The sequence below is a fragment of the Myodes glareolus genome, chromosome 18 (genome assembly GCF_982192425.1).
Source record: "Myodes glareolus chromosome 18, mMyoGla1.1, whole genome shotgun sequence".
Classification (NCBI taxonomy): domain Eukaryota; kingdom Metazoa; phylum Chordata; class Mammalia; order Rodentia; family Cricetidae; genus Myodes; species Myodes glareolus.
In genome coordinates this window covers 70,106,855-70,128,977 of record NC_142043.1, presented here as the reverse complement: position 1 = coordinate 70,128,977, position 22,123 = coordinate 70,106,855, and the positions used below count along the sequence as shown (strand labels likewise).

The 22,123-nt window shown below is 47.6% G+C and overlaps 1 protein-coding gene across 3 annotated transcripts; it reads right to left on the bottom strand.

Moving 5' to 3' along the window:
* Positions 1-15,351: 15,351 nt before the first annotated feature.
* LOC148119228 (H-2 class I histocompatibility antigen, Q10 alpha chain-like) lies at positions 15,352-19,607 on the bottom strand. 3 transcript variants are annotated; one of them, XR_015735520.1, is made up of 7 exons: positions 19,452-19,607; positions 18,980-19,249; positions 18,496-18,771; positions 16,527-16,804; positions 16,301-16,399; positions 16,088-16,120; positions 15,352-15,757 (listed from the first exon to the last, which is right to left on the bottom strand). XR_015735520.1 is itself a non-coding variant. In XM_087898587.1 (6 exons), exons 1-5 carry the CDS (start codon positions 19,522-19,524, stop codon positions 16,331-16,333), a joined length of 966 nt encoding a protein of 321 aa, XP_087754713.1. In that variant the 5' UTR covers positions 19,525-19,607; the 3' UTR covers positions 15,352-15,757; positions 16,301-16,330. The 3 variants fall into 3 exon arrangements, 2 of the variants coding, with proteins under 2 accessions (XP_087754713.1, XP_087754714.1); XM_087898587.1 differs by lacking the exon at positions 16,088-16,120; XM_087898588.1 differs by lacking the exons at positions 15,352-15,757; positions 16,088-16,120 and having other exon boundaries at positions 16,127-16,397.
* Between the last annotated feature and the right edge of the window lie 2,516 nt (positions 19,608-22,123).

Sequence of the window (22,123 nt, the reverse complement as noted above, 5' to 3'; positions counted from 1 at the left end):
TTCGGAATCTCGCCACCCAGTGGAGATGAGAACAGCTCAGTTGTCAACAGTGTCTGGGCAAAAGTACCTGACACTCTAGGAGCCTGTCATGATATGCTAAATAGAAACAGACCACCCAAAGGAAGTTCTTCACTTCCAACCATTATCACCACCAGTGTAGGACTCAGCCATCCATAAGATTAGTGGAGGCCTGAGTCTCAGTAGTTTACCCTGAAGTAATACCTAGGGGTTCTTACATAGGAGACTGGGTCTCCTTGTTGGTTTTTTTTGGGTATGTGGATCTGGGCATGACATTTGGGGGCTCGTCCCGGATCCTCCAAGCGCATGGGAACTACACCCGTAGAGTCTTCAACAGGTCGGTAAGTTTTCTGTGTTTTGTTTCATGTCTCATGTCTGTGTCTCGTGTCTTTCTGTGAGCAGGCCCAGGAACTGTAAGACCCTGTAGACAATCTAGGCAGAAGCAGGAAAAGATCACAGGCAGGCTACCTGGGGAGAGGTCCCCAGGGCCCTTCTGTGTGAGGGTGGTTCTGTCTGGTTTCTGTAGAGAGTCTGGTGGGATGCTCCTGGTGTATCAGTTCTGTCTAGAGACACGCAGGGTGTGCCTCTCAGTTCTGTAGAGAGACATGGGGGATGCTCTCAATGTCTTGATTCTCTAGATGGACGATGGACCGGCTGGGTGCACTGGCAAAACAGCTTGAGGCTGTCGTCTTTGGTTTGATATGGCACCAAGAGGATTTATTTGTCCATTGTCCTGTGTGTCTGAGTGTTGTTGTGTTTTGTCCTGACTTAGACCGACACTGACCACGTGGGACAGATTCAAATTGCAACTTCCTTGGCCTTGAGATTGGAATCACTTACAGGACTTTAGAGATAGGGCCATAAGCATAGGGGTATATTTTTCTGAAAGGTATTAAGACAAATAACCTCTACCCGCTGCCTTAAGCATTTCATGAAAAGGAGCCAGCCTTGGCCTGTAGTGCAGGGGAACACGGGCAGGTTCGCCATACAAGCAGGAGACTGCAGGGCAGCAGCTTGTATGGATGGGTGGCTGGGCTGTGCAGCCTTTTTGTTACAATGTAGCAAGGCTGCCAGCCACAGCTGGAGGGAGTGGATGTACCCTAATAGTTTCAAATAGTTTCAAACACTGAACAGAGAATCTGGGGTTAATTGCTATGGCTGGAGAGGTTAACAGTCTCCCCCCTCCCCATGCTGCATGCCCCTCCACCCCCTCCCATGCTGGTGGATGAGTTCCCTCTGCCTGACCTGAGGGCTGCTGCTTCAACTTCTGATCAACCGCATCAAGGGTTGAGCCACAGTGGCTGTGTTGTGACACTGTAGCCAGACTTCCCTCCACCAGAGCTGCTTTGGTCATTCAGATTCAATGTGTTATAAATGTCTGTCATCATTTAGAGGGGCCGGTTACAAATTATTATCCATTAGGGTATGGGAAAAAAACTACAGTTAGTCTCACATGTTTCACACTGGTACAGAATTTTATGAGATGTAAAGTTATTTTGTTGTAGTATATGCATGTTTTCTGTTCTTGTTTAAAATATTGTAGCCATACAATCTATTATATACTACTGAGGGAAACCCACAAGAAAGATTTTGGTAAGAGTTTTTATGTTGTCTGAAAAGCGGGAGAGACTTGGTATGTCGTCTGGAAAGCAAGGGAGTAAACAGGAGACTGAAAAAATGAAGAGAAGAAAAATGGATTGGAGGTTTATGAAGTTATAAAAGGCCAAAAGGGGATTGGAACTATGTTTGCTGTGGTTTCTCATGCTTGAATATATTGAATGTGCTTGTTTGTTGAAAAGTTTGTCTCTGTAGGTTTTCTTGCAAGCATGGAGCTGAGACAGAAGAGGTTTGGCTGTTCTCGCTGTCCCTGCCACCCATCACTGCTGTGGCCACATTTATGGACCTGACTTCAGAGTTTATCACTGAACTCTGGTTACTGAATTTGGGTTAGCAGAAATTCAGATAATTTTTTGGTACAGATAATGTTAAAGCTGTCTTCTTTACGTGAACATTCTGTAGCTTCAGCATATGCCTTAGAATCCAGTTCACGAGCTTCGGGCAAAGGGCTGGAGGTTGAGGAAACACACGCAGAGACAGACCAACACAGGGACCTCTCATCGCTGGTACAAAAGCCCCTCTTTAATAGCACCCTGGAGGCTTAAATACCCTGTAGTCAATGGCCAGCAGGTGAAAATCCCATCCTCTGATCCTCTAGGCTGGGCACAGCTAGTTAACCTCAGTTAGAAGGCTCTAGCAGGAAAGAACAGCTGAAGGCCAGGACTCAATTAGTCCCAACATAAGTTCATTTTTTCAGATACGGTCAAAAATCTGTTAAAATAAAAACTAGTTAAAAGTAAATTAGTAACACTGGGAAATCTATGCATGGGATTATAAAGAAACCATCGGCATGATTCCATTTTAAATTTTGGATCAGCATTTGCTAGAGTTAAAAAGAAATGGATGCCACATGATTTCACTGCCATCTTGACTAAAGGTGACCACATGGAGTGGGCCTAACAGATCTCCAAGATAGTTTGGAATGGGGCAGATTTTTTTCATGATGACTCATTTCCCGTTCTATAAACATGGTTTAAAAATTCATATATAATATTTAAAATATTAAAGCTGCACTTTAATATTTTTATACACAGACATGTACCTTGCTCTGCCAGCTAGACTTTGTTAATTTAAGAGTCACCCAGGGGATGATGGTTATAAAGACATAAAGGGATCATAAGGGGCTGGAGAGATGGCTCAGTGGTTAAGAGCATTGCCTGCTCTTCCAAAGGTCCTGAGTTCAATTCCCGGCAACCACATGGTGGCTCACAATCATCTGTAATGAGGTCTGGTGCCCTCTTCTGGCCTGCAGACATACACACAGACAGAATAGTGTATACATAATAAATAAATAAATATTTAAAAAAAATAAAGGGATCATAAGAAACAGCTGAGGTTTACAAATGTGTGGCAGGACTAGAGTCCCAAAGTGAAAGACTGAAAGACTCCCCGCTGGGCGTCTTCCCTCGGGGGGAGACCCCAAACCCAAAGATCAGTCGAAAGCACGCAGCCAGATGCAAGCAGCAAGAGGTTTATTGGAGATACACAGGCACCTGTGGGCGGCAAAGTCTCTCGGAGGACTTGCGCGCCGCAGGTTGGGGGTGAGGGGTTTTTATAGGGGAGCAAAAAGCAAGGTTTACAGAAGCGAGATGCAGGGTAGTAAATTGTTAACCTAGATAACATTGAGGGGACTGCTTGGCGGTTTATTGTTCCTCTCATCCTGCCTTCACCTTTTCTGGCTGGCGACCAGATGTCTGATAGCATAGCCCCTGATTCGTGACGAGCCCCGCTTTCTACATGACTCAGGCCTCGCAATCTTCTCTTTCTTTGTTCCTATGACCTATCCATAAATCTTATGTCTCGCAGCCAGATGAGGCTATCTTTGCTCAGGTGTCTTTGCTCAGCATTGTGGAGGTCCTGAATTAAGCCTGTTATTTGTTCAGCACTCTGGAGGTCCTGACTCCAGAGGCCTTAATGGAGCTTGCTATCTGAAAACCTTTGCAGAGCGTTATAACTGTGGTTAAGGTTAAAACCACAGTTTTAACTGTGACCCCAATGAAGTTGGGGTCCTTCAAAAGAATGTGCAGAATGGACCTTAACAGTTTTAGAAATGCCAGGGCCAGGTGATAGTCACCAGAAGTACCAGCTACGGTGAAATGGAGCAGGCTGAGATCTAAAAGACAGGCTATGTATATGCTGTTGAGGATGGGACCAAAGAATTACTTCATTTTTGATATTGCAGGAAGACATTTAAGAAATTTTAATTTTGTAGAAAAAAAATTTAAATAACTTTATAAGTCTGTGGGACATCTGTGTTTATAAAATGTTTTAGATTGTTAATATTTGAACTTAAAATATAAAGTCTAAAAATTTTGGCCAGCGCCATAAGCACCAAAAGTAGAAGGCAAACCTGAGCAGTTTGACAGAGGACTTGGAATAGCAAACAAGCCTATGAATCTCAATCTTTTAGAGGTTGGACAGAGGTCGTCTGGGACCACCTGCAGGTCAGATGTTTGAACTGAGATTCACAACATAGGTAAAACTGCAGTTGTGGGGGACAGCAGAGAAATTCTGTAGTGGGGGATCACTGTAACATGGAAAACTATATTAAAAGGTCAAAGCATTAAAAATATTAACTAATGGTTTAAAAATGTATTTCCTTGTTCAAGGTCTTTTCAGACTTAAAAAGTATGTTTAGCTTCCTCATCTTTGGTACCCTTGTTGGGTTTATCTATTTGGATAAACTGAGTCATAAATTTTTGTATTGATATTAAGAGATTTGCACCTCCTCTTTTGGGAAAAGAGTATTGTTTCTATGTCAATCACTCCGGGGTAATTAGAGATTCAGTGGCCTTGTTAAGAAAATGGATTAATGATAGGGAACAGAACACTCACACAAAAGTTAGATGGTGTGAACTTGTTCAACTGGTCTCCTTGGTAAACCACCTTACTTTCAGCTCTTGGTCCCTGCCTTATCAACAAACTAACGCCTTTTGTTTGAGAATGAGACAATACTGTTTGCCTGATGGTATTGAGGTCCCAGTATCACCCCTTGAACCAATGGACAGAAAGGACCCATGATTGAGTCCTGTCATCAGTACTTGTGAAGGGGGAAAAAATGTCGGGCCCAGGGCAGCCTTCCCAGGGCAGCCTTCCCAGGGCACCTTGGTACACTCCTGCTAAGACAGGTCTATAGATCAGCAGAAAGGCAGACCTGAGTCTCAGTTGCCCTAGGGCAGTGCTGACTCCTAGACTCCCTCCTGCTCCCATCTCACCCTGGGACTTTTCCAAGCCTCCACAGGCAACAGCATTAACAACTACATACAAACTTGTTCTCTTTTTACCCTCGGAATGAGTAGCTTCAATTCAAAATCATTACAGAGTGTGGAGTTCTAGTCTTGTGAAGGCTGCTAACTCATTGTAGACTGTTGGGAAGTACAAGTTAGTCAGTCATCTTTAAGGTACTGATAAAATTAATTACAGGAATGAGCCTTATTTAGGTCCTTGTATATGTTTTCAAAGTCAAACCTAAAACAAGTAACTAGAAACAAAATTTGCCCAATCAGATTTTACCTAGGCAGGCCCCATACTTCAGAGATTTGCAGAATATGGCATTTAAAATAATGATTAAAAAGCTTATTATATTAGACAGAGACTCCGAGATCCTAGCAGTAACCCAAGGTCTCCAGAGAAGATTAAGGGACACCATGATGTCTCCACGTGGATTATGATGATGTTGACAAATGGGCAAGATGCACAGTGCAACACCTGCTGCCAGGACCTGGTCCAGACTGTGGACAAACAAGAGGACACTGGAGAATTGATTGCACCTCTTTTATCAAGACAAAATAAGGTCAGTCTTTTCCAAGTCCCTCTTCCATAGGAAGTGGTATTGCTGGGTCTTGAGGTAGGTCCATTCCCAATTTTCTGAAGAACCACCATACCAATATCCAGAGTGGCTGGACAAGTTTGCACTCCCACCAGCAATGGAGGACTGTTCCCCTTCCCCTGCACCGTCTCCAGCATAATATATCACTGGTGTTTTTGATCTTAGCCATTCTGACTGGTGTAAGATGGGATCTCAGAGTCATTTTGATTTGCATTTCCCTGATGGCTAAGGATATTAAGCAGTTCCTTAAAGTGTCTTTCAGCCATTGAGATTCTTCTGTTGAGAATTTTCTACTTAGATCTGTACCCCATTTTAATTGATATATTTGGTATTTTGGTGTCTATTTTCATAATAAAAGCAATATATAGCAAACTGACAGTGAACACCATTTTTTTGTTTTTTTATTTTTTTAAAGGAGAAAACAAACTATCTTTTTTCATTACACATACCAAACCAAGGTTCCACTCCCTTCCCTCCTCCCTTCCCCTTCACATACCCCCTTACCACACCCCTATCCACCCATCAGAGAGGGTAAGGCACCAAGGCCCTCCCTACTATATCTAGGCTGAGAAAGTTTTCCATCCAAAGGACAGAGGTTCCCCAAAACCCAGTATAAGCAGTAAGGATAAATCCTGGTGCTACTGCCAGTGGCCACTCAGTCTGCCCCAGTCATGCAACTGTCAACCACAACCAGAGAGACCAGTTTGGTCCAATGCTTGTTGTTCCTCAGTCTGGCTGGTGGCCAAGAGAGAGGTAGGGGAGAGGAGAAAGGAAGAGAAGAGAGGAGAGAAGAGAGAGAGAGAGAGAGAGAGAGAGAGAGAGAGAGAGAGAGAGAGAGAGTTAGTTTAAGACAAAAAAGCAATACCCATTCAGGACACCTCTCCCCCATCACATACCTAGAAAATGATGTTAGATTCAGGAAAAAAAAGAAAAGAAAAGAAAAAATCAGGAACAGAAAAAGAGGCTGGTTTGGGGCTCTGCATCCTGGTCAGGCTCCCCCTGGCCTCCACTGCCCCATCCACCAGTTCCTGACTTCATTCTCTTTTTGTTCCTCAGAGCTTCTCTCCTGCAGGCTCACATCAGCCCAGGCTCTGCTGGGTGTGAAGAGGGGTGTGTAACTGGTTACTCCAATAGCAGGCTTGCCACTGTTGCACCATGGGCACAGCTTTTCTGGACAGTGAGTAGTGCAGCACACAGGAACCACAGCTGAGGAAGCCCTGATGACAACCCTCCCCCAGTTCCCGCACACTTTCCAGCTATGTGCACACTCCATAGCAGGGAGGACGCTTTCAGCTTAGTTCCCACCTGGTGTCTCTATGACCTGTAATTAGAGTGTCATCAGTCATTGGTCTTGCTACCTGGTTCTTGTGGGCAACCAGGAGCACTGGCAATTTCCTGTGTTGTTTGTGCGGCCTCTCTGCCCTGGCACTCAGCCCTGGCACTGGGTGCCATTTTCAATAGCCCCTGGTTTTGGAAATAAAGCTTTAGAGAGAGCATCTCACTGTGTAGCCTTGGCTGGCCTGGAGCTTGCTATACTGTGTAGATCGGGCTGGCCTCTAACTCATGAAAACCTGTCTATCTCTGCCTCCTTAGTGCGTATTTCTTCTTTAGGAGATTTCTGTTGATCCCATGGCCCACTGTTTTATTGGGCCATTTGCTTTCCTAGTGTCTAGTTTTTGGATTTATGTGCACTCTGGATGTTAATCTTCACATGATGTAGAGCTGGCACAGACGTTCTGGAGGCTCTCTTCACTCTGGCAACTGTTTCCTTGGCTGTGAATTCCATGAGGTTCTACTGTTGACTGGTGTCTTATTTCCTGAGCATCTCATGTCCTATTCAGAGAGTACTCCTCTGCCTCCATCTAAAGTATTTCCCCTGTTTCTTCTTCTAGTGTCCTCAGAGTTCCAGGTCTCATACTGGGGTGTCTGATGCTTTTGGGGTTGGTTTGAGTGAGGAGTGAGAGATGTTCTCTCCTTTGTCCTGGGCCTTCGAGTTCTCCAGCATTTCCTTACTGTAGACCTATCTGGGTCCCAGCCTGGTGGGCATCCAGGAAGAAGGCAGGGTGGTGACCTATGAACTGTCCCTGTTTCTGACCCCAGGGGTCATGGGTTGCTTAGGTGGTGACTGCTTTGTAGCTCTCCAGGATGGTGGCACATGCCACAAGGCCTGGGAACATGGACAGCTTTGGGCACTATCCTGAGGGCTACCACGGGAAAAAGCCAGACTCTGGGATTGTCTGTCTCAGTCCCTAGGTGGACGTCACAGCTCCTCTGAGGGTGGAGGGTCTGCAACACCTGCATCCAGACATTGGGGCAGGGGTGGACCTGGATCAAAGCACAATCTTGTCATTTACATTTGACCCAGACCCTCCTGCTGCCCTGCTTATGTGCCCAGTAAAGACCACAGCAGAGGTTCTCACCTTCCTAATGCTGCGACCTTTAATACAGTTCCTCACATTGTGGTGACCCCAGCCATAAAATTATTTCCATTGTCACTCCATAACTGTAATTTTAGTACTGTTATTAATCATAATGTAAATATCTGTGTTTTCTGTTGGTCTTAAGCAACTCCCATGAAAGGCTCCTTCAACCCCCAAACGGGCTATGACCCACAGGTTGAAAACCACTTCTCTAGAGTGAAGGACGATCCTTGACCAAGTCCTTTGGGGGGAGGGGTGTTGAGCAATTTCTCTATGCAGTCATGGTTGTCCAGGAACTCACTCTGTAGACCAGGCTGGCCTCGAACAGAGATCTGCCTGTCTCTGCCTCCTGAATGCTGGGATTGAAGGCATAAACCACACCATCCAGCAACCTGACCAAGTCCTAATCAAAAGCCAGGATAGTTTTAGATGCCAGCTAATTGGGAGATTGAGGCACGGAATGTAAAACCTGTTTGGGTTACAGAATAAGTTCAAGGCCAGCCTGGACCAGGTTTTAAAAGTAGAGGTGGAGGCAGGGAGATGGCTCAGCTGGTAAGAGCCCTGGCTGCTCTTCCAGAGGTGCTGAGTTCAATTCCCAGCTTCACATGGTAGCTCACAGCCATCTATCCTGGGATCTGGTGCTCTCTTCTAGCGTGTAGGTGTATGTGTGATAGAGTACCATAGACATAAGATAAATGAATCTTAATAATTTTTTTTAAAAAGGCCGGGAATGTAGTTCAGGGGCAGGAAGCTTGCTAGGCTGACAGCAATCCCTCTTGATTGGACCATACGTCTTGTGGGCGGAGTCAGCGCTGTCCTGTCGGAGCTTGCCCAGTCCACCTCATTTCCCCTTCCTGGTTCCCAGTTCCAGCTTTTCCAGTCTCGCTCCGGCTCCCAGGATCCTTGAGGCTTACCCGGCACAGCACTAGGTTGGGGGCCACAGGCTCACCCCAGACCCTGCCCTGGGAATCCTTCATGGTCCTTTCTAGCTTGCCAGGCCTTAAATATCTACTGCACCGCCGCTGCCCCGCCCTGCCCCAGGTGTCAGTCTTGGGGATCCCTGTGTTCTGGTCTCACCTTAAAGCCCTGGCTATCCTGAACTTGCTATGTGGATCAGGAACTCAGAGATCTGCCTGTCTCTACTATCTGAGGCTGGTTTTAAAGTTGTTCCCAAAGAAACCGGGACCCTTTCTTCGTGTTACATCAAACTAAGCTAGTGGGGCTGAGGTGTAGTTCAGTTAGGACGAACTCAACACACACGGTTAAATCCCGGGCAACATCAACAACTAAAGAAAAAGAAACTAAACTGACGCTGTGATGTGAGGGGCTTTGTAGCAGACAGCCGGTCCTTCAGTGTGGCCCAGACAGCCTCCAAGGCTCCTGAACCCGGCCAGCAGATGGAACTCTGCAGCCTTCAGACTGATGGACATTTAACACTGCGCGGTCCCTCCCTTGAGAAGTCGCGATGTCGCCAATCACCACCAGGGGGCAGCAGGACACAAGAGTGGGAGCGGGTCCGGGTGCCTGCTTACCTGAGAGGCTGTGAACTTTGATTGCTAGGGAAGAAGGAGGTGTAGCCTATGCCCTCTTCATCCTGAAGCAGGCAGGAATTTTCCCTTCAGTCCGAATCCTCTGTTTTGCGGTTTGCACGGGTCCTTGTGATCTCCGGGGTGAAACTCAACTTCTGGGGAAGATTACACCTCCAACTGCTTCCCCAATTGTTAGCTAAACACCACACATTCTCCAGTCGTGATCTCTCTCTCTCTCTCTCTCTCTCTCTCTCTCTCTCTCTCTCTCTCACACACACACACAGAGGGGGGGGCAGAGATAGAAAGAGAGAGATAGAGAGAGAGAGAGAGAGGCAGAGAGAGATACAGACACACAAAACAGTGACGCTGAGACAAGACAGAAGGATCAAGAATTCAAGGCCAGCCTGGGCTACAAGAAGATAAAACCAAACAAACAGCATAAACGGACACACAGGCTTCACAGGTCGCACCATCTGGACCCATCTGAAGCCGACGCTGTGTCAATTTCCCCTTCCGTCTGCTAATCCCTAAGACCAATGTGTGCGTCTAGGGCAGGCGACCATATTTAGAAACAACCCCCATACTGTCCAGGGATCTCTTTTTTTGGAGAAATCGTATTTGCCTCCATTTGTTTTTCTTTATTTTTTTAAAAAATATTTTTATTGTATGTGTATGGGTGTTTTGCCAGCTTTATGTCCCTGCACCATGTGAATGCAGTGCCCCAGGAGGCCAGAAGAGGGCACTCGATACCAACCTCTCCATCCCGAGAGCCTGCAGTTGCAGGTATGTGAGCTGTCCTAACCCAGGTCCTCTGGAAGAGCAGTGAGCAATCTTTACCCTGAGCAATCTCTCCATCACAGATGGGGCTGCACACTGGCTTCTCCAAGCACTGACACTGTCTGGAGTTGGTGGTGGCTATGCCGCCAGCATGGGGGAGAGAGTATAATATTTACAGACTCTAAACATCTCTGTCTTTGCTTTACCTTCACCCCAGCTCCTCTATCTATCAGAATACACTCAAGTAAATGTGCAGACATGTGAATACTATTTTTTAGTTCCATATCTAGTTATATACAATGTTACTCCCATAGTTCACCCCCATCTTTCTTCCTTTATCATCTGTCATTGTCAGTTTCTGAGAGCTCAGTTATCACCTCTGCGCCTGCAGTGTAATATTCATCTGACAGGTCCTTCACGTTTCCCCTGTGCCGCTGGCCACAGCTCTGTGCATTATCTGCTGTGCATCCTAAGTCCCACGTTGGGCGCCATCTGTTGTAGCCGCAGGCTCACATCTGTGCTCCACACTGGAGATCCCATATTCACACTGAGAGCTTGGGTGTCCCTGTCTGTGTCGGTTACTGTGGTCGTTTGAGTGAGATGACCCCATATCTTGGCCATTTGAATATGGAGTTTCTAGTTGTTCCTGTTTGGGGGCTGAAGGGAATGTGACAATAAGAAAGACTATGACATCAAACATAAATTAATAACAACTATTGTCACCCTTAAGGATTGTGTACTGTGAATAATTACATGTGCTATACTTAAAAGACTTCTTTGATTTATTTTATGTGTATGAATGTCTTGTCTGCATGAAGGTGTGTGTGTATATACATGCAGTGCCCTTAGGGGCCAGAGGGCGTTCTATCCCTCTGGGGATTAGAGTTAGAGATACTAGTCAGCATACACCAGGGTTCAATCGATTAAAGTCCTCTGGAAGAGCAGTCAGGGTTCTTATCTCTGAGCCATATCTCCAGCCTCCTATATATAATACACCTTTTTGTTATGTATTGTTATGTTTTTAGAGACAGGGCTTTTCTGTGTAACCCTGACAGTCCTAGAATTCACTCTGTAGACCAGGCTGTCATGAACCCATAGAGATCGCCTGCCTCTACCTCTAGAGTGCTGGAATTAGACACACGGGTCACCACTGCCCAGAGAGATATACTCTTATCTCATTTTTATATTTACTCCCTTTTACTGTACTGAAGAAAAATCCAGGGTCTCATGCACTTTCAGTAAGTCTCCCTAAGCCAGATCCTCATTCCTGTGCTGTATATGTGTGTGTATACATGTATGCATATGTATGTGTGTGTGTGATGTATGTTATATGTGTGTGTGTCAACTGGGAATTCAGGTTCCTGGGAAGTGATCCTAGTGCCCTGAGTCCACCAGCTAAGCATTTAGCTACTGAGCTATAGTCCCATCCCTTTTTGTAAAGTTTTTAATTTAAATTTTTGTTTTATATGTATGATTGTTTTGCCAGCATTCATATATGCATGTGGTGCTGACAGACCAGAAAAGGATGCTGAGTCCCTCAGGACTGGAGTTATGGGTGCTTGTAAGCCTCCCCATGGGTCTCCTGTAAGGCAGCAAGTGCTCTGAACTGTAGACCCATCAGAATTTCTCTAATTCTTACATTGAAATGCAGTTTCACTGAATTGCCCAGGCTTGTCTTGGATTCACTCTATAGGCTGGATAGGCTTGGACCTTATGATCCTCCTGCCTCAGCCTCTCAGATAGGATGGAAATCCTGGCAGCAGACAGCTCCAGGCCAAGGAAGAGTCCCAAGTTTGAAGCAGGGACTCTACCCTTCCTCATACTTCAGTGGAACAGAGAGCTGAGCAGCCGCCATATTTCATAGCGCCCATCACAGGACAGGTGAAATCCAGCCTGTCCTGCCCCAGTGTCCTTTACCAGCACACACGGGAGCTGGACTCTGCCGGCTCACACAGTCACCTCCTCCCCAACACTGTCTCTGCTCTTCTGCCCCCACCACAGCCTGGACTTGTCCCTCCCACATCTGCCCTCCTGCCCTCTAAGGGGCTCAGCCCTTCACAGCCCTCACTGGCCTTGGGGTCTTCTCCCTGTCTGGCTTCCTCCGAGATGTGTGCTCTCTGGGGCAGCTCCTGCTCTGCAGCTGCTGAAGTGAGAGATGTTTGAGTCCTTTCCTTGTCCCTGATGCCTCCTCCTCTTCCTCCCAGTGCAGGATATTTGGTCACACTGTGAACCCCGAGTTATTTACTGGAAAAACCTGTTTCTAGTTATGGTGTGGATTAGCCCTAGTACAAACCTTTTATCAAGAGCTTTCTGCTTGAATACTGTGTTTTATTTTTATTTATTTATTTATTTTTGGTCTTTCAAGGCAGGTTTTCTCTGTGTAGTTTTGAAGTCTTTCCTGGAACTTGCTCTGTAGACCAGGCTGGCCTCGAACTCACAGAGATCTGCCTGTCTCTGCCTCCCAAGTGCTGGGATTAAAGGCATGAGCCACCACTGCCCAGTTTGAATATTGTGAATTGGATTAAAGAAACTCAACCCTATGTCAAGAGATGGAATAAGTAACCAGTTCACAGGAATGAACACAGAATTATCAAAAAAAAAACCCATAGGGAGTAAGGGGGAGTCAGGAGGATGGATAGAGAGACACAGGAGCAGTAAGAGAGGGACATGAAGTGGGGAAGACTTGTTAGACACAGAATAGAAGGAGGAGAGGCTTCTGGGACATCTGCTGAAAAGGAAGGTCAGCTGGGTGCTTTCTCTGCCTCTCTGAGCCAGCAGGCTTTCACCTTAGCATCAGGCTTCCCATTCTTTGTTGGTGAAATTGAACTATTGAGATTTTGTTAACAATGTTTGGCACTCCAACAAGTGGCATGACCACACAGGCAGGGAAATCATGCCAGCTGCAGACAAACTGAGAGGCCATGAGATCTGGTAAGACAGCTGGGAAGTCCTCAAAGAGAGAGCTGAGTCATATTAAAAGGAAAAACCTTTTCCACATTGAGGGTGGAAAAATCATAGCACAGGGCACTAGGACCCTGCTACTCAGCTAATTAGACGGCCTGAAAACAGAAGCAGAAATGAAAATATCAATAACTGAACTGAGATTGACATAACACTGATCATAATCAATATCAGCCTGGTAATTCATACTTTATCTTTCATAGCCATAGTAGTTTTTAGTGCTAAATATGAAAGGTGGATTTATAAGATACAAGCCTTATAAAGACTTAGAAATGAAAATAAGAAAAATATTCAGACAGAGGGATTTAGATAAGAACCTACCGTGCCACCTCATGGTAGCACGGTACCATGAGACAGGCAGCGATTGACAATGAAATGGAGGCAAAAATTAATGTGTTAGAAGAAGTGGTCCTTGTTCTTGGACAGGACATTGTTAATTTGAAAACTACTCTATTCACACGTTGTCATGGAAGCTTTAAAGCAATCTGTGTCACACCACTAACTTATAATTATTCAGATCCATGGGACAAGGTGAAAGCACATTTGCAAGGTATCTAGCAGAATAATAATATTTGACTACATTACAGAAAGATATTTCTGCTATTAGCCAAGCTCATTTACAACTAGGAGGTCTACAGGATTTGGCTAATGAAATTGAGTCAGAAATTAAGGCTTTAAATCCATTAAATTTAAATCCTGAAGAGGGGTGGCCCAAAGTTGTTAGAAAACCAACCTTAGCTTACCCAATTACTACAAATAAAAACTGACCTCAGGTGAGAGGCACCTCTGAGGTTTTGCAGATGTTAAATGGAATCCTATAGAAATATTAGATTTGAGGAGATTTGAGGAAGGGTTCATTTCATGTGTATGCCGTCATCCTATGTGAAACAGATGTTAAACTCATGAACCATCCAGAACACAACTATCCCCCAAGACTGGAAAGGTTTGGTGACATCAGCATTGGAAACCGGTCCTCAGTTACAATGGTGAACATGGTGAACAGAGGAAGCCAGGGCCCTAGAACAATGAGATAGGGCAGAGGTGTTGATATTTCCCTAGATCAGTTTCTAGGTGAAGGACATTACAAATTGATCCTGAAAAAACACAAAGAGGAGATTCTACCAATAGTCTAGGATAAAAGATAGGGTTACAGAAAATTCAACCTCAGAAAGCACGAATCAGGAGAGATGAATTATGAACTCAATGATTTTTCAGAAGTTTCTGAGTTTCTGGGAGGTATTATTAACTGATTACAGCCCATGATTTAATTAATTACTCAAGAGCTAAGTAATTTATTTAAAACCTTACGAGGTGATGAGGCTATATATATATTTGAGCTCTACATTTTTCTCTGCTCCCCTCCCTTCCTCTTCTCTCCCCTTCAACCTCCTCCCATGGTCCTCATATGCTGTAGGAAGTCCTTCTGTCTATGTGTTGCTTTTATTGGTTAATGAATAAAGAATTGGCTTGGCCTATAGCATGGGAGGAGGAAGACCCAGCATGTAAATCCTCGAGTCTCCACTGGAGGCAGCAACAGGATTCCCAGAGGCAGAGAGGGAGAGGGCATCTTTGGCAGAACACAGGACGGATGTGAGATGAGACCCTGGGGATCCCTCATCTCTGCCCATCCTACAACCTGGGTTAGATTCTGATAGATGGGAAAGGAGAGAACCTCCAGGGACGGGCCTGAAGGGAGGCAGGAGTTCAGGAGACTGAAGCTCATGTTCTCATCCCACAGTCTCCTGAGTGCAGGGGCCTAGTTGGGCCTTGAGGGAACAGGGATGGAGAACACCTCCTAATGCTGTCACTAAGTGTCTCCGCAGGATAATGAGGCAGACACCACTCACAGGAGCAAGAACAGGTCTAGTACTTCATACTAACTAAAAAGACGAGAAATCAATAATGAACACAAAGGACAGACTCACAGCCAGGACAGCAGCCCTGACTGTTACAGCAGCCCTGGGGACTCATAATCCCAGGGACAGGACGAGGCTCTGGCCATCCCAGTGTCCCTGTGATCACAGGTGTCAGCATTTGGTTCTAAGTGACCAAGGGAACTGGGCCAGGAGGGGACAGAGTTGACAAGTGACATTGAAACAGCCAACTACACACTGAGCTCCACCGGGGCACAGCCCTGTTCTCACTCAGCTCCCACAGCCTCATCCTGTCCCACCAGAAGCAGACAAGCACAGAACACAGATTCTGGGAGGTTCTCCATGTTGCCATTTATTTCCTTCACAAACTCTATCTCAATCCTTTAATTTAGCCGTTAAACAACCTGTTAGATCAAGTTCACATTCAGATTCTTATCCTCAGTGGGGAAGTCAGGGGCTGCAGCTCAGGGCAGCATGGAGGAGACAGGATGGAGATGTCCCCTCCTGTCTGCAGGAACAGGAAGGTTGGCTGTGGAAGTGAACAGGGCAGTGCAGGGACAGAGACAGATGTGCAGGGTGGGCTGGGCTCCCCAGTTCTTCACGGTGAGCCCATAGGATCACAGGGAACATCAGACACTATTGCTGAGAGTGAACTGAGGGACTCTGAATGTCACAGGAGAGACCTGAACACATCGTCTGTCACTCCATCCACACTAGGCAGCTGTCTTCACGCTACAGAACAAGAGTCATGAACAATCACTGTAAAAACAACATCCCAACAACCCACTCAAACGTGATTCTTGGAGTCCCTGAAAACCAATCATGTCCACTCTGCCCTTCCCCAAGTCGGTCGCCAGAATGACGTCATCTTTACAGTCTGGGAGAGACACATTGGAGCCCTGGGAACTGTCCCTGCCTGGGGTAAAATAATATATATATGGAAAGGTAAAAACAGGGACCCAGAATATATTGCTGGAGGAGCTAATATGGATTTCCATATTTCACCAAACAAACCAGGTTCAACCCAAAGGCATCAGGGATTATCTTGTTCCTTACACTGACCTGGAGCTGGAGCATAGTTCCCTCCTTTTACACCTGTGAGAAGAAAAGTTGTGAAAGACCAGGGAAGTCCCCGACCCTAGGAAGTTTCCAGAACTGACAGCAGACCCAGCTTAGAGATGGCAGCAATGAGGTTGTGGATGTGTTTCCCATTAATGAGGCAGAGAACACTTCTAAAAGGGGCTGAGAGAGAACTCAGACCCTGCCCTTTCCTACCTGTGTTTCTCCTCCTCTTCCTCACAACAGTCACCACAGCTTCAAGAGGAACCAGTCCAGCAATGACTGCCATGATGGGGACCATGAACTGAGGAGGCTCTGGGAAGGGAAGGACAGGAAGGGAAGGTGAGGGTCATGACCCCAGCTCTCACCCCTGACCCTGCTCAGGGTCTGCAGAATGCTCCAGCTTTCCCTGACCCCAGCTCTGCACCCTCTCCCTCCTTACCTCATATCTCAGTGTGAGGGGCTCAGGCAGACCCTCATGGTGCACATGGCATGTGTATTTGTGCTCCTCCCCAGAAGGCACCACCAGAGATGCCCACTTCTGGAAGGTTCCATCGCCAGAAGGTCTGGTCTCCACCAGTTCCATGTCCTGAGTCTGTTCCTCCTCCTCCCTCTGCCAGGTCAGGGTGATGGAGGCAGGGTAGAAGCCCAGGGCCCAGCACCTCAGGGTGACATCGCCTTTAGGTCCAGGATGATGGGTCACGTGTGCCTTTGGGGGATCTGTGTGGAAGATTTAAGAAATCCCACAATTAACAAGATAAACTTAAATCTGCAAAGACAAAGTTAAATCGATGATGACACTGAACTATGTGACTGTTTGAACACTTCTGTCATCACACTAGTGACCTGCGGTAGAGCTGGTCCCCTCATCACAGAACTGCACAGTTTCCTGGGAGACCCAGGAGCTAAGAGGGAATCCACATGAGCCAGCAGGTCACCATTGTCTTCCTTATGTGATGTTCTATAGCATAAGTTATGTAGGAAAAGGATAAAGAAATGGAAAATAATTAATTTATAAATGTGATTAAATTCACATAAAAATAAGAAATTAAGAGGAACGGTCTACATGAAAGGCACCAGAAACTTCAGTTGCCACCATCATGGCCCAAGCACTGTGGCCATCTTTCTGTCCAGCATTAACTGTCCATGCAATTGAACAGCCATCACCAAAGTGAGCAGCAGAAATGTTGTGAACCTGTGACACTCAGCCAGAGAAACTGATTCTCCAATCCCTGTCTCTGGGGGGATGAGATACCAGGTATTGTCACCCAGGATCCCTGAATGTGTGCTGTGGAGCCCAGTGCAGCTGTCACTGGGACACAGCGGTGCTCACAGGGTGTGTGGATCTTCCCTGTCACTCCAGTCCTGGAGGTGCAGAAGACCCTGTCTCTGAGGAAGTTCAGTTCCTAATTCAACAGGACAGCACTGTAACTTGTTGGGTCAGAGGGAGGGCAGGGGGCTCTGAATGGCTACTTCTGGCCGAAAATAATCTTAAACTCCCAGGAATCTTTCTCATTTAAAGGGAACTCTGACTTGCTCCAAAGCTACAGAGAAGCCCTGTCTCGACAAACCAAAAAACAAAAATAAACAACAACAAAAAAAACCCCACAAAAAACTAAACTACAGCAACCACAAAAAATCCCACTGACTTAACTTGTCTAATTATCCAGAGTATCAGTCTCACATAGCACCTGTGGAGACTGATACACATAACACAGGGCCTCCCCTGTGTTAGAGAAGTAATACCGTCCAAGTGAGGAAGAAAAACTCACTAAAAGGAAAATGACACCTTTGAAAATAATAATAATAACAACAACAAAAGAAAGGAAGGAAGGAAGGAAGAAAAAAAAAACCTCCACAATTTAGTGTTTGTCCAGGGCACCCCATAATTTCCCAGGTGACCATTCCAGAAAGAGATACAATTTGGGTGTAAGAGGAATTGAAACCTCACACACGGGAATCTGGGAGAATGTATTCTTTGGAAAGTTCTAGAAACTTGGAAAACCAGCCTAGGGTAGGGAAGTCCATATCTCCCACCAGGTAAGTGGACTTCCGGTCCTGGTGTGTAAGGGCTGACACACTCAGGTGACAGGACTCAGTGTCCACAGACACTGGGTGTGGGCAGAGAACCCGGCCTGGGAGAGGCCATGGCTGATAGAGGCTGCAGACTGAAGGAGCCACTGTTGGTGATGTCAGGATCCTCTCTCCTCCCTCCTGAGACAGATATGGAACTGTCCAGGGAGAAGGCTGAGCCCTGGGAGGTCAGTGCAGTCCCTGCCATGCTGGATCAGGAGACCTAGGAAGGCTGTCTGCCCTCAGAGACAGGGGCATGACCCCAGTGCGGGTTTCCTCTTCCTCAGGACTTAGCCCAGCCTGAGGGCAGAGGGAGGAGTTGCCAGCGGCCCCCGCACCTGTGCGCAGCAGCGCGTCCTTCCCGTTCTCCAGGTGTCTGAGCAGCCACTGCATGCACTCGCCCTCCAGGTAGGCCTTGTGTCTCTCTGCAACACCAGCCTGCTCCCACTTCCGCCTGGTGATTTCTGCCGCCCTGTCCGCCGCCGTCCACGTCCTCAGGTCCTCGTTCAGGGCGATGTAATCGCCGCCATCGTAGGCGTGCTGTTCATACCCGCGGAGAAGGCGCCCGTCCGACCCCACCTCACAGCCGTACATCCACTGGATGGTGTGAGAGCCTGCGGGGACCCCGCGGTCAGCCCCGCCCACCTGTCCCGCCCCGGTCACCCGCGCCCCGCGGCCCCGCCCACCCGCGGACTCTAAACTGAAAGGGAAACCGGGTCCGGTCACCGCTCTCCTCCCGAACCTCTGACCTGGGACCCGGGGCGACTCCGGCCCGTGCGTGGGGACGCGGAGGGGTCGCGACCTCCGACCGCGGTCACTCACCGACCTCGCTCTGGTTGTAGTAGGCGAGCAAGATTCTCAGGTTCACTCGGAAAATCTGCTCGGCATTCTTGACTCTCAGTGTGTTCCTCTCCCAATACTCCGGCCCCTCCTGCTCCATCCACGGCGCCCGTGGCTCCATCCTCGGAGTCTCCGTGTCGCTGTCGTAGCGCACGAACTGCCTGTCGTCCACGTAGCCGACGGAGATGAACCGGGGTTCCCCGAGGCCGGGCCGGGACACGGCGGTGTGGAAATACCGCATGGAGTGGGAGCCTGGGGGCAGCGCGCGGTGAGAACCCGACCTCCTCCCGGGATCCCAGGCAGGAGCGCGGGCCGGGAGGGGAGCAGGGAGCGGGGCTCGGGACGTGGGTGGGGAAGGGGCGGAGGGTCCGGCTGGGCCACGTGGGGACGCGGTTTCCCCGGTGCCGCCCCCGCCCACCCTGCAGAGCCCGTTTCCCTCCCGACCCGCACTCACCCGCGCGGGTCTGGGTCGGGGCCAGGGCGGCCGCCAGCAGCAGGAGCAGCGTGAGCGGAGCCATCGCCCCCATCTCGGATCTGAGTAGAGTCTGAGTTCGGCTATCTGCGTGGACTTTATAACCGGTGACCGCGGCGACGCTGGTTGGTTCTCCGGGATCCCGTCACCCAGTGGGGGGTGAGAACCGCCAAGTTGTCATCAGTGTCCGGGCAGAAGGACCCGACCTAGGTTAGGAGCTGGAGAAGTGAAACTGGGAACAGGGGAATCCCCAGTCTTGGGCTTCCCCACCCAGACCTCACCCTCCTGGGGACTAAAACTTTGCCTGAGCCCCGCGGGATGGAGCGCTGTGTGTCATGATGTCTCTGAGCTGCCTAAGGACAACTGCTCCTCAGATTAATGAGGGTGAAACCTAAGAGCATGAAGATTCCAGGTAAAATACACACAGCACTTACAATGGATGCTCACGGAAACAGGTGCTGTCGGATTCCTGTTGCTGTGGACACCTGCATCAGAGGTGACTGAAGATTTTACAGCTCTGATTAAGCACATTTGACACACTGTGTCATATGTGACTCTCCCTGCAGGAAGGAGGCCCTGCTCACTTCTGCTTTCACTTTCTACTTCAGTTATGTATGACTGCGATTTAAAGACATCAAATAAAAATCCAAAGAAACAAAAATTGTATAAATCTAATTTTTCTCCACACTATTGAACATGGATGGGGGGGGGTTGTCACAGTCACAGGTTATGTAACTTCTACCACACAGTCATCATTATTCTCTTTATAGTTAGTTCCAGTTCCTCTCTGACTGTGGTTTATTCACTAAAGCAACTGCACCATGGAAGTGTGTGCACACAGGGAAACGTGGAGTGTAGACAGGGTCAGTGCCCTGCTGTATTTGGTCTCCACAGGGGTCTCTTCCCATGGAGAAGGGGTTCACTGTGCTGAGACAATGACCCAGGTCCACACAGACAATCTCAGGACTATGGAATGAAGATCTGTGTAAAACACAAGCCCTGGAGCCACAGATGATCATCTGGGAAGAAACACTAGGAGTCTAAGTGTAAGCACCAGGCTGTGAAGACACGATCCTGAGTGAAGAGGCAAAGTCTCTATTTACAGGTGAGATTCCTGAGCATCAGGCTTGACAGTGTGAGCCGCCCACTGCAGGTGAACACAGGAACCTGGTCTCTGTGGGAGTCTGTGTGGTGCTTGAGGGCAGCACCTCTGCTTTAAAGAGAAGCATCTCTTTACTGTATCCCAACTGACTTGTTGTTACCATTGTATTCCCAGAAGTGACTTTTCTTCTAGAAGATCCAGGGTCTGACTATTGACAAGAAGAAGAAAGAGGAAGGTGGTGGAGAGAATGAAATCAGTCTGACCTGCAGGTCTCTCTTGGTTTTTGGTTTGTTTTTGTTTTTTGAGACAAGGTCTGTTTCCCAGCCTGGCTGTACTTGATCTCACAGACACCCACCTGCCTTTGCATCCCTAGTCCTGGGATTAAAGGCTGTGTCACCACACCTGGCTTTAGTTACTTTTCTATGGCTGTGAAAAGATACTGTGATCCCAGCAACTTATAAAAGGTCTTGTTTCATTTGGGTTTAAGTTTTCAGAGGGGTTTGAGTCCATGATGGCAGAGGAAGGTGTGGTGGCAGGAACAGTTGAGAGCTCACATCTTGAACCATAAGCAAGTGCCAGAGACATTGGGAATAGCGGGAGTCTTTAAAACCTCTATGCCCAGCCCCAGTGACACACCTCCTCCAATAAAGCCACACCTCCTGATCCTTCTCTTACAGTTCCATCAGCTGGAGCTGAAGTATCCAAACCTCTGAGCCTGTGTGGCCATTGTCATTCAAACCACCGCAGGATTCAGTGTGGGATGTCAGATGCCCTGCAGGGCTCTGCAGATGTGTCCACTGTGATCTATAGACAAACACCCTCAAGCAGGAGGACCTCACTGCACTAGGATCTCCCCCTTTGCCTCTGTCTCCTCCTGCTCAGTCCTCTGCCTTTTTCCTCAGGCCCAGCACCCCTCACTCCATAGCTCTGCACTAACACTGTCTCTTCCTTAGCATCTAGTTTTTCTCTGTGGTCAGCCATCTTGTCAGCCATCTTGCTGTGAGCCAGGCTGTGTGGTTTCCTTCTGTAAAAGCTTCAAAAGTGGGTGAAGAGGTGGTTCAGAGGTTAAGAGCACCTGTTGCTGTCCCAGGGGATCCAGGTTCAGTTCCCAGCATCCACGTGGTGCTCCACAACCATCTGTGACTCCAGTTCCAGGGGAGCCAGTGCCTGGTGCACATGCACACTCATAAGCATAAACTATACATTTAATAAAAAAATACATTTTAAAGAATGCTCCAATGGCTTCCTCTCCTACACATCTAGAGTATGAGGTCCAGGGGCTGAGGGCACAGGGCTGTTGGGTCAACATTGTACCACCGGTCGATGACATCAGCTCTGAAACAGGACAGGATCTGATGATTGAAATAGACTGCTGAAATTGAAAAAAAATAAAATAAAAAGCAGTATAAAATTAAAAATACAAATTCATTATATATACCTGTTCTGCACAGCAGGTCACAGCTTCACTCTAGGAGGAAGACACTGTGTGTGCTCCTCTGTGTCGCGAACACCTCGACCAGCAAGGACAATGCAACATCAGAGCTCTTCTTGC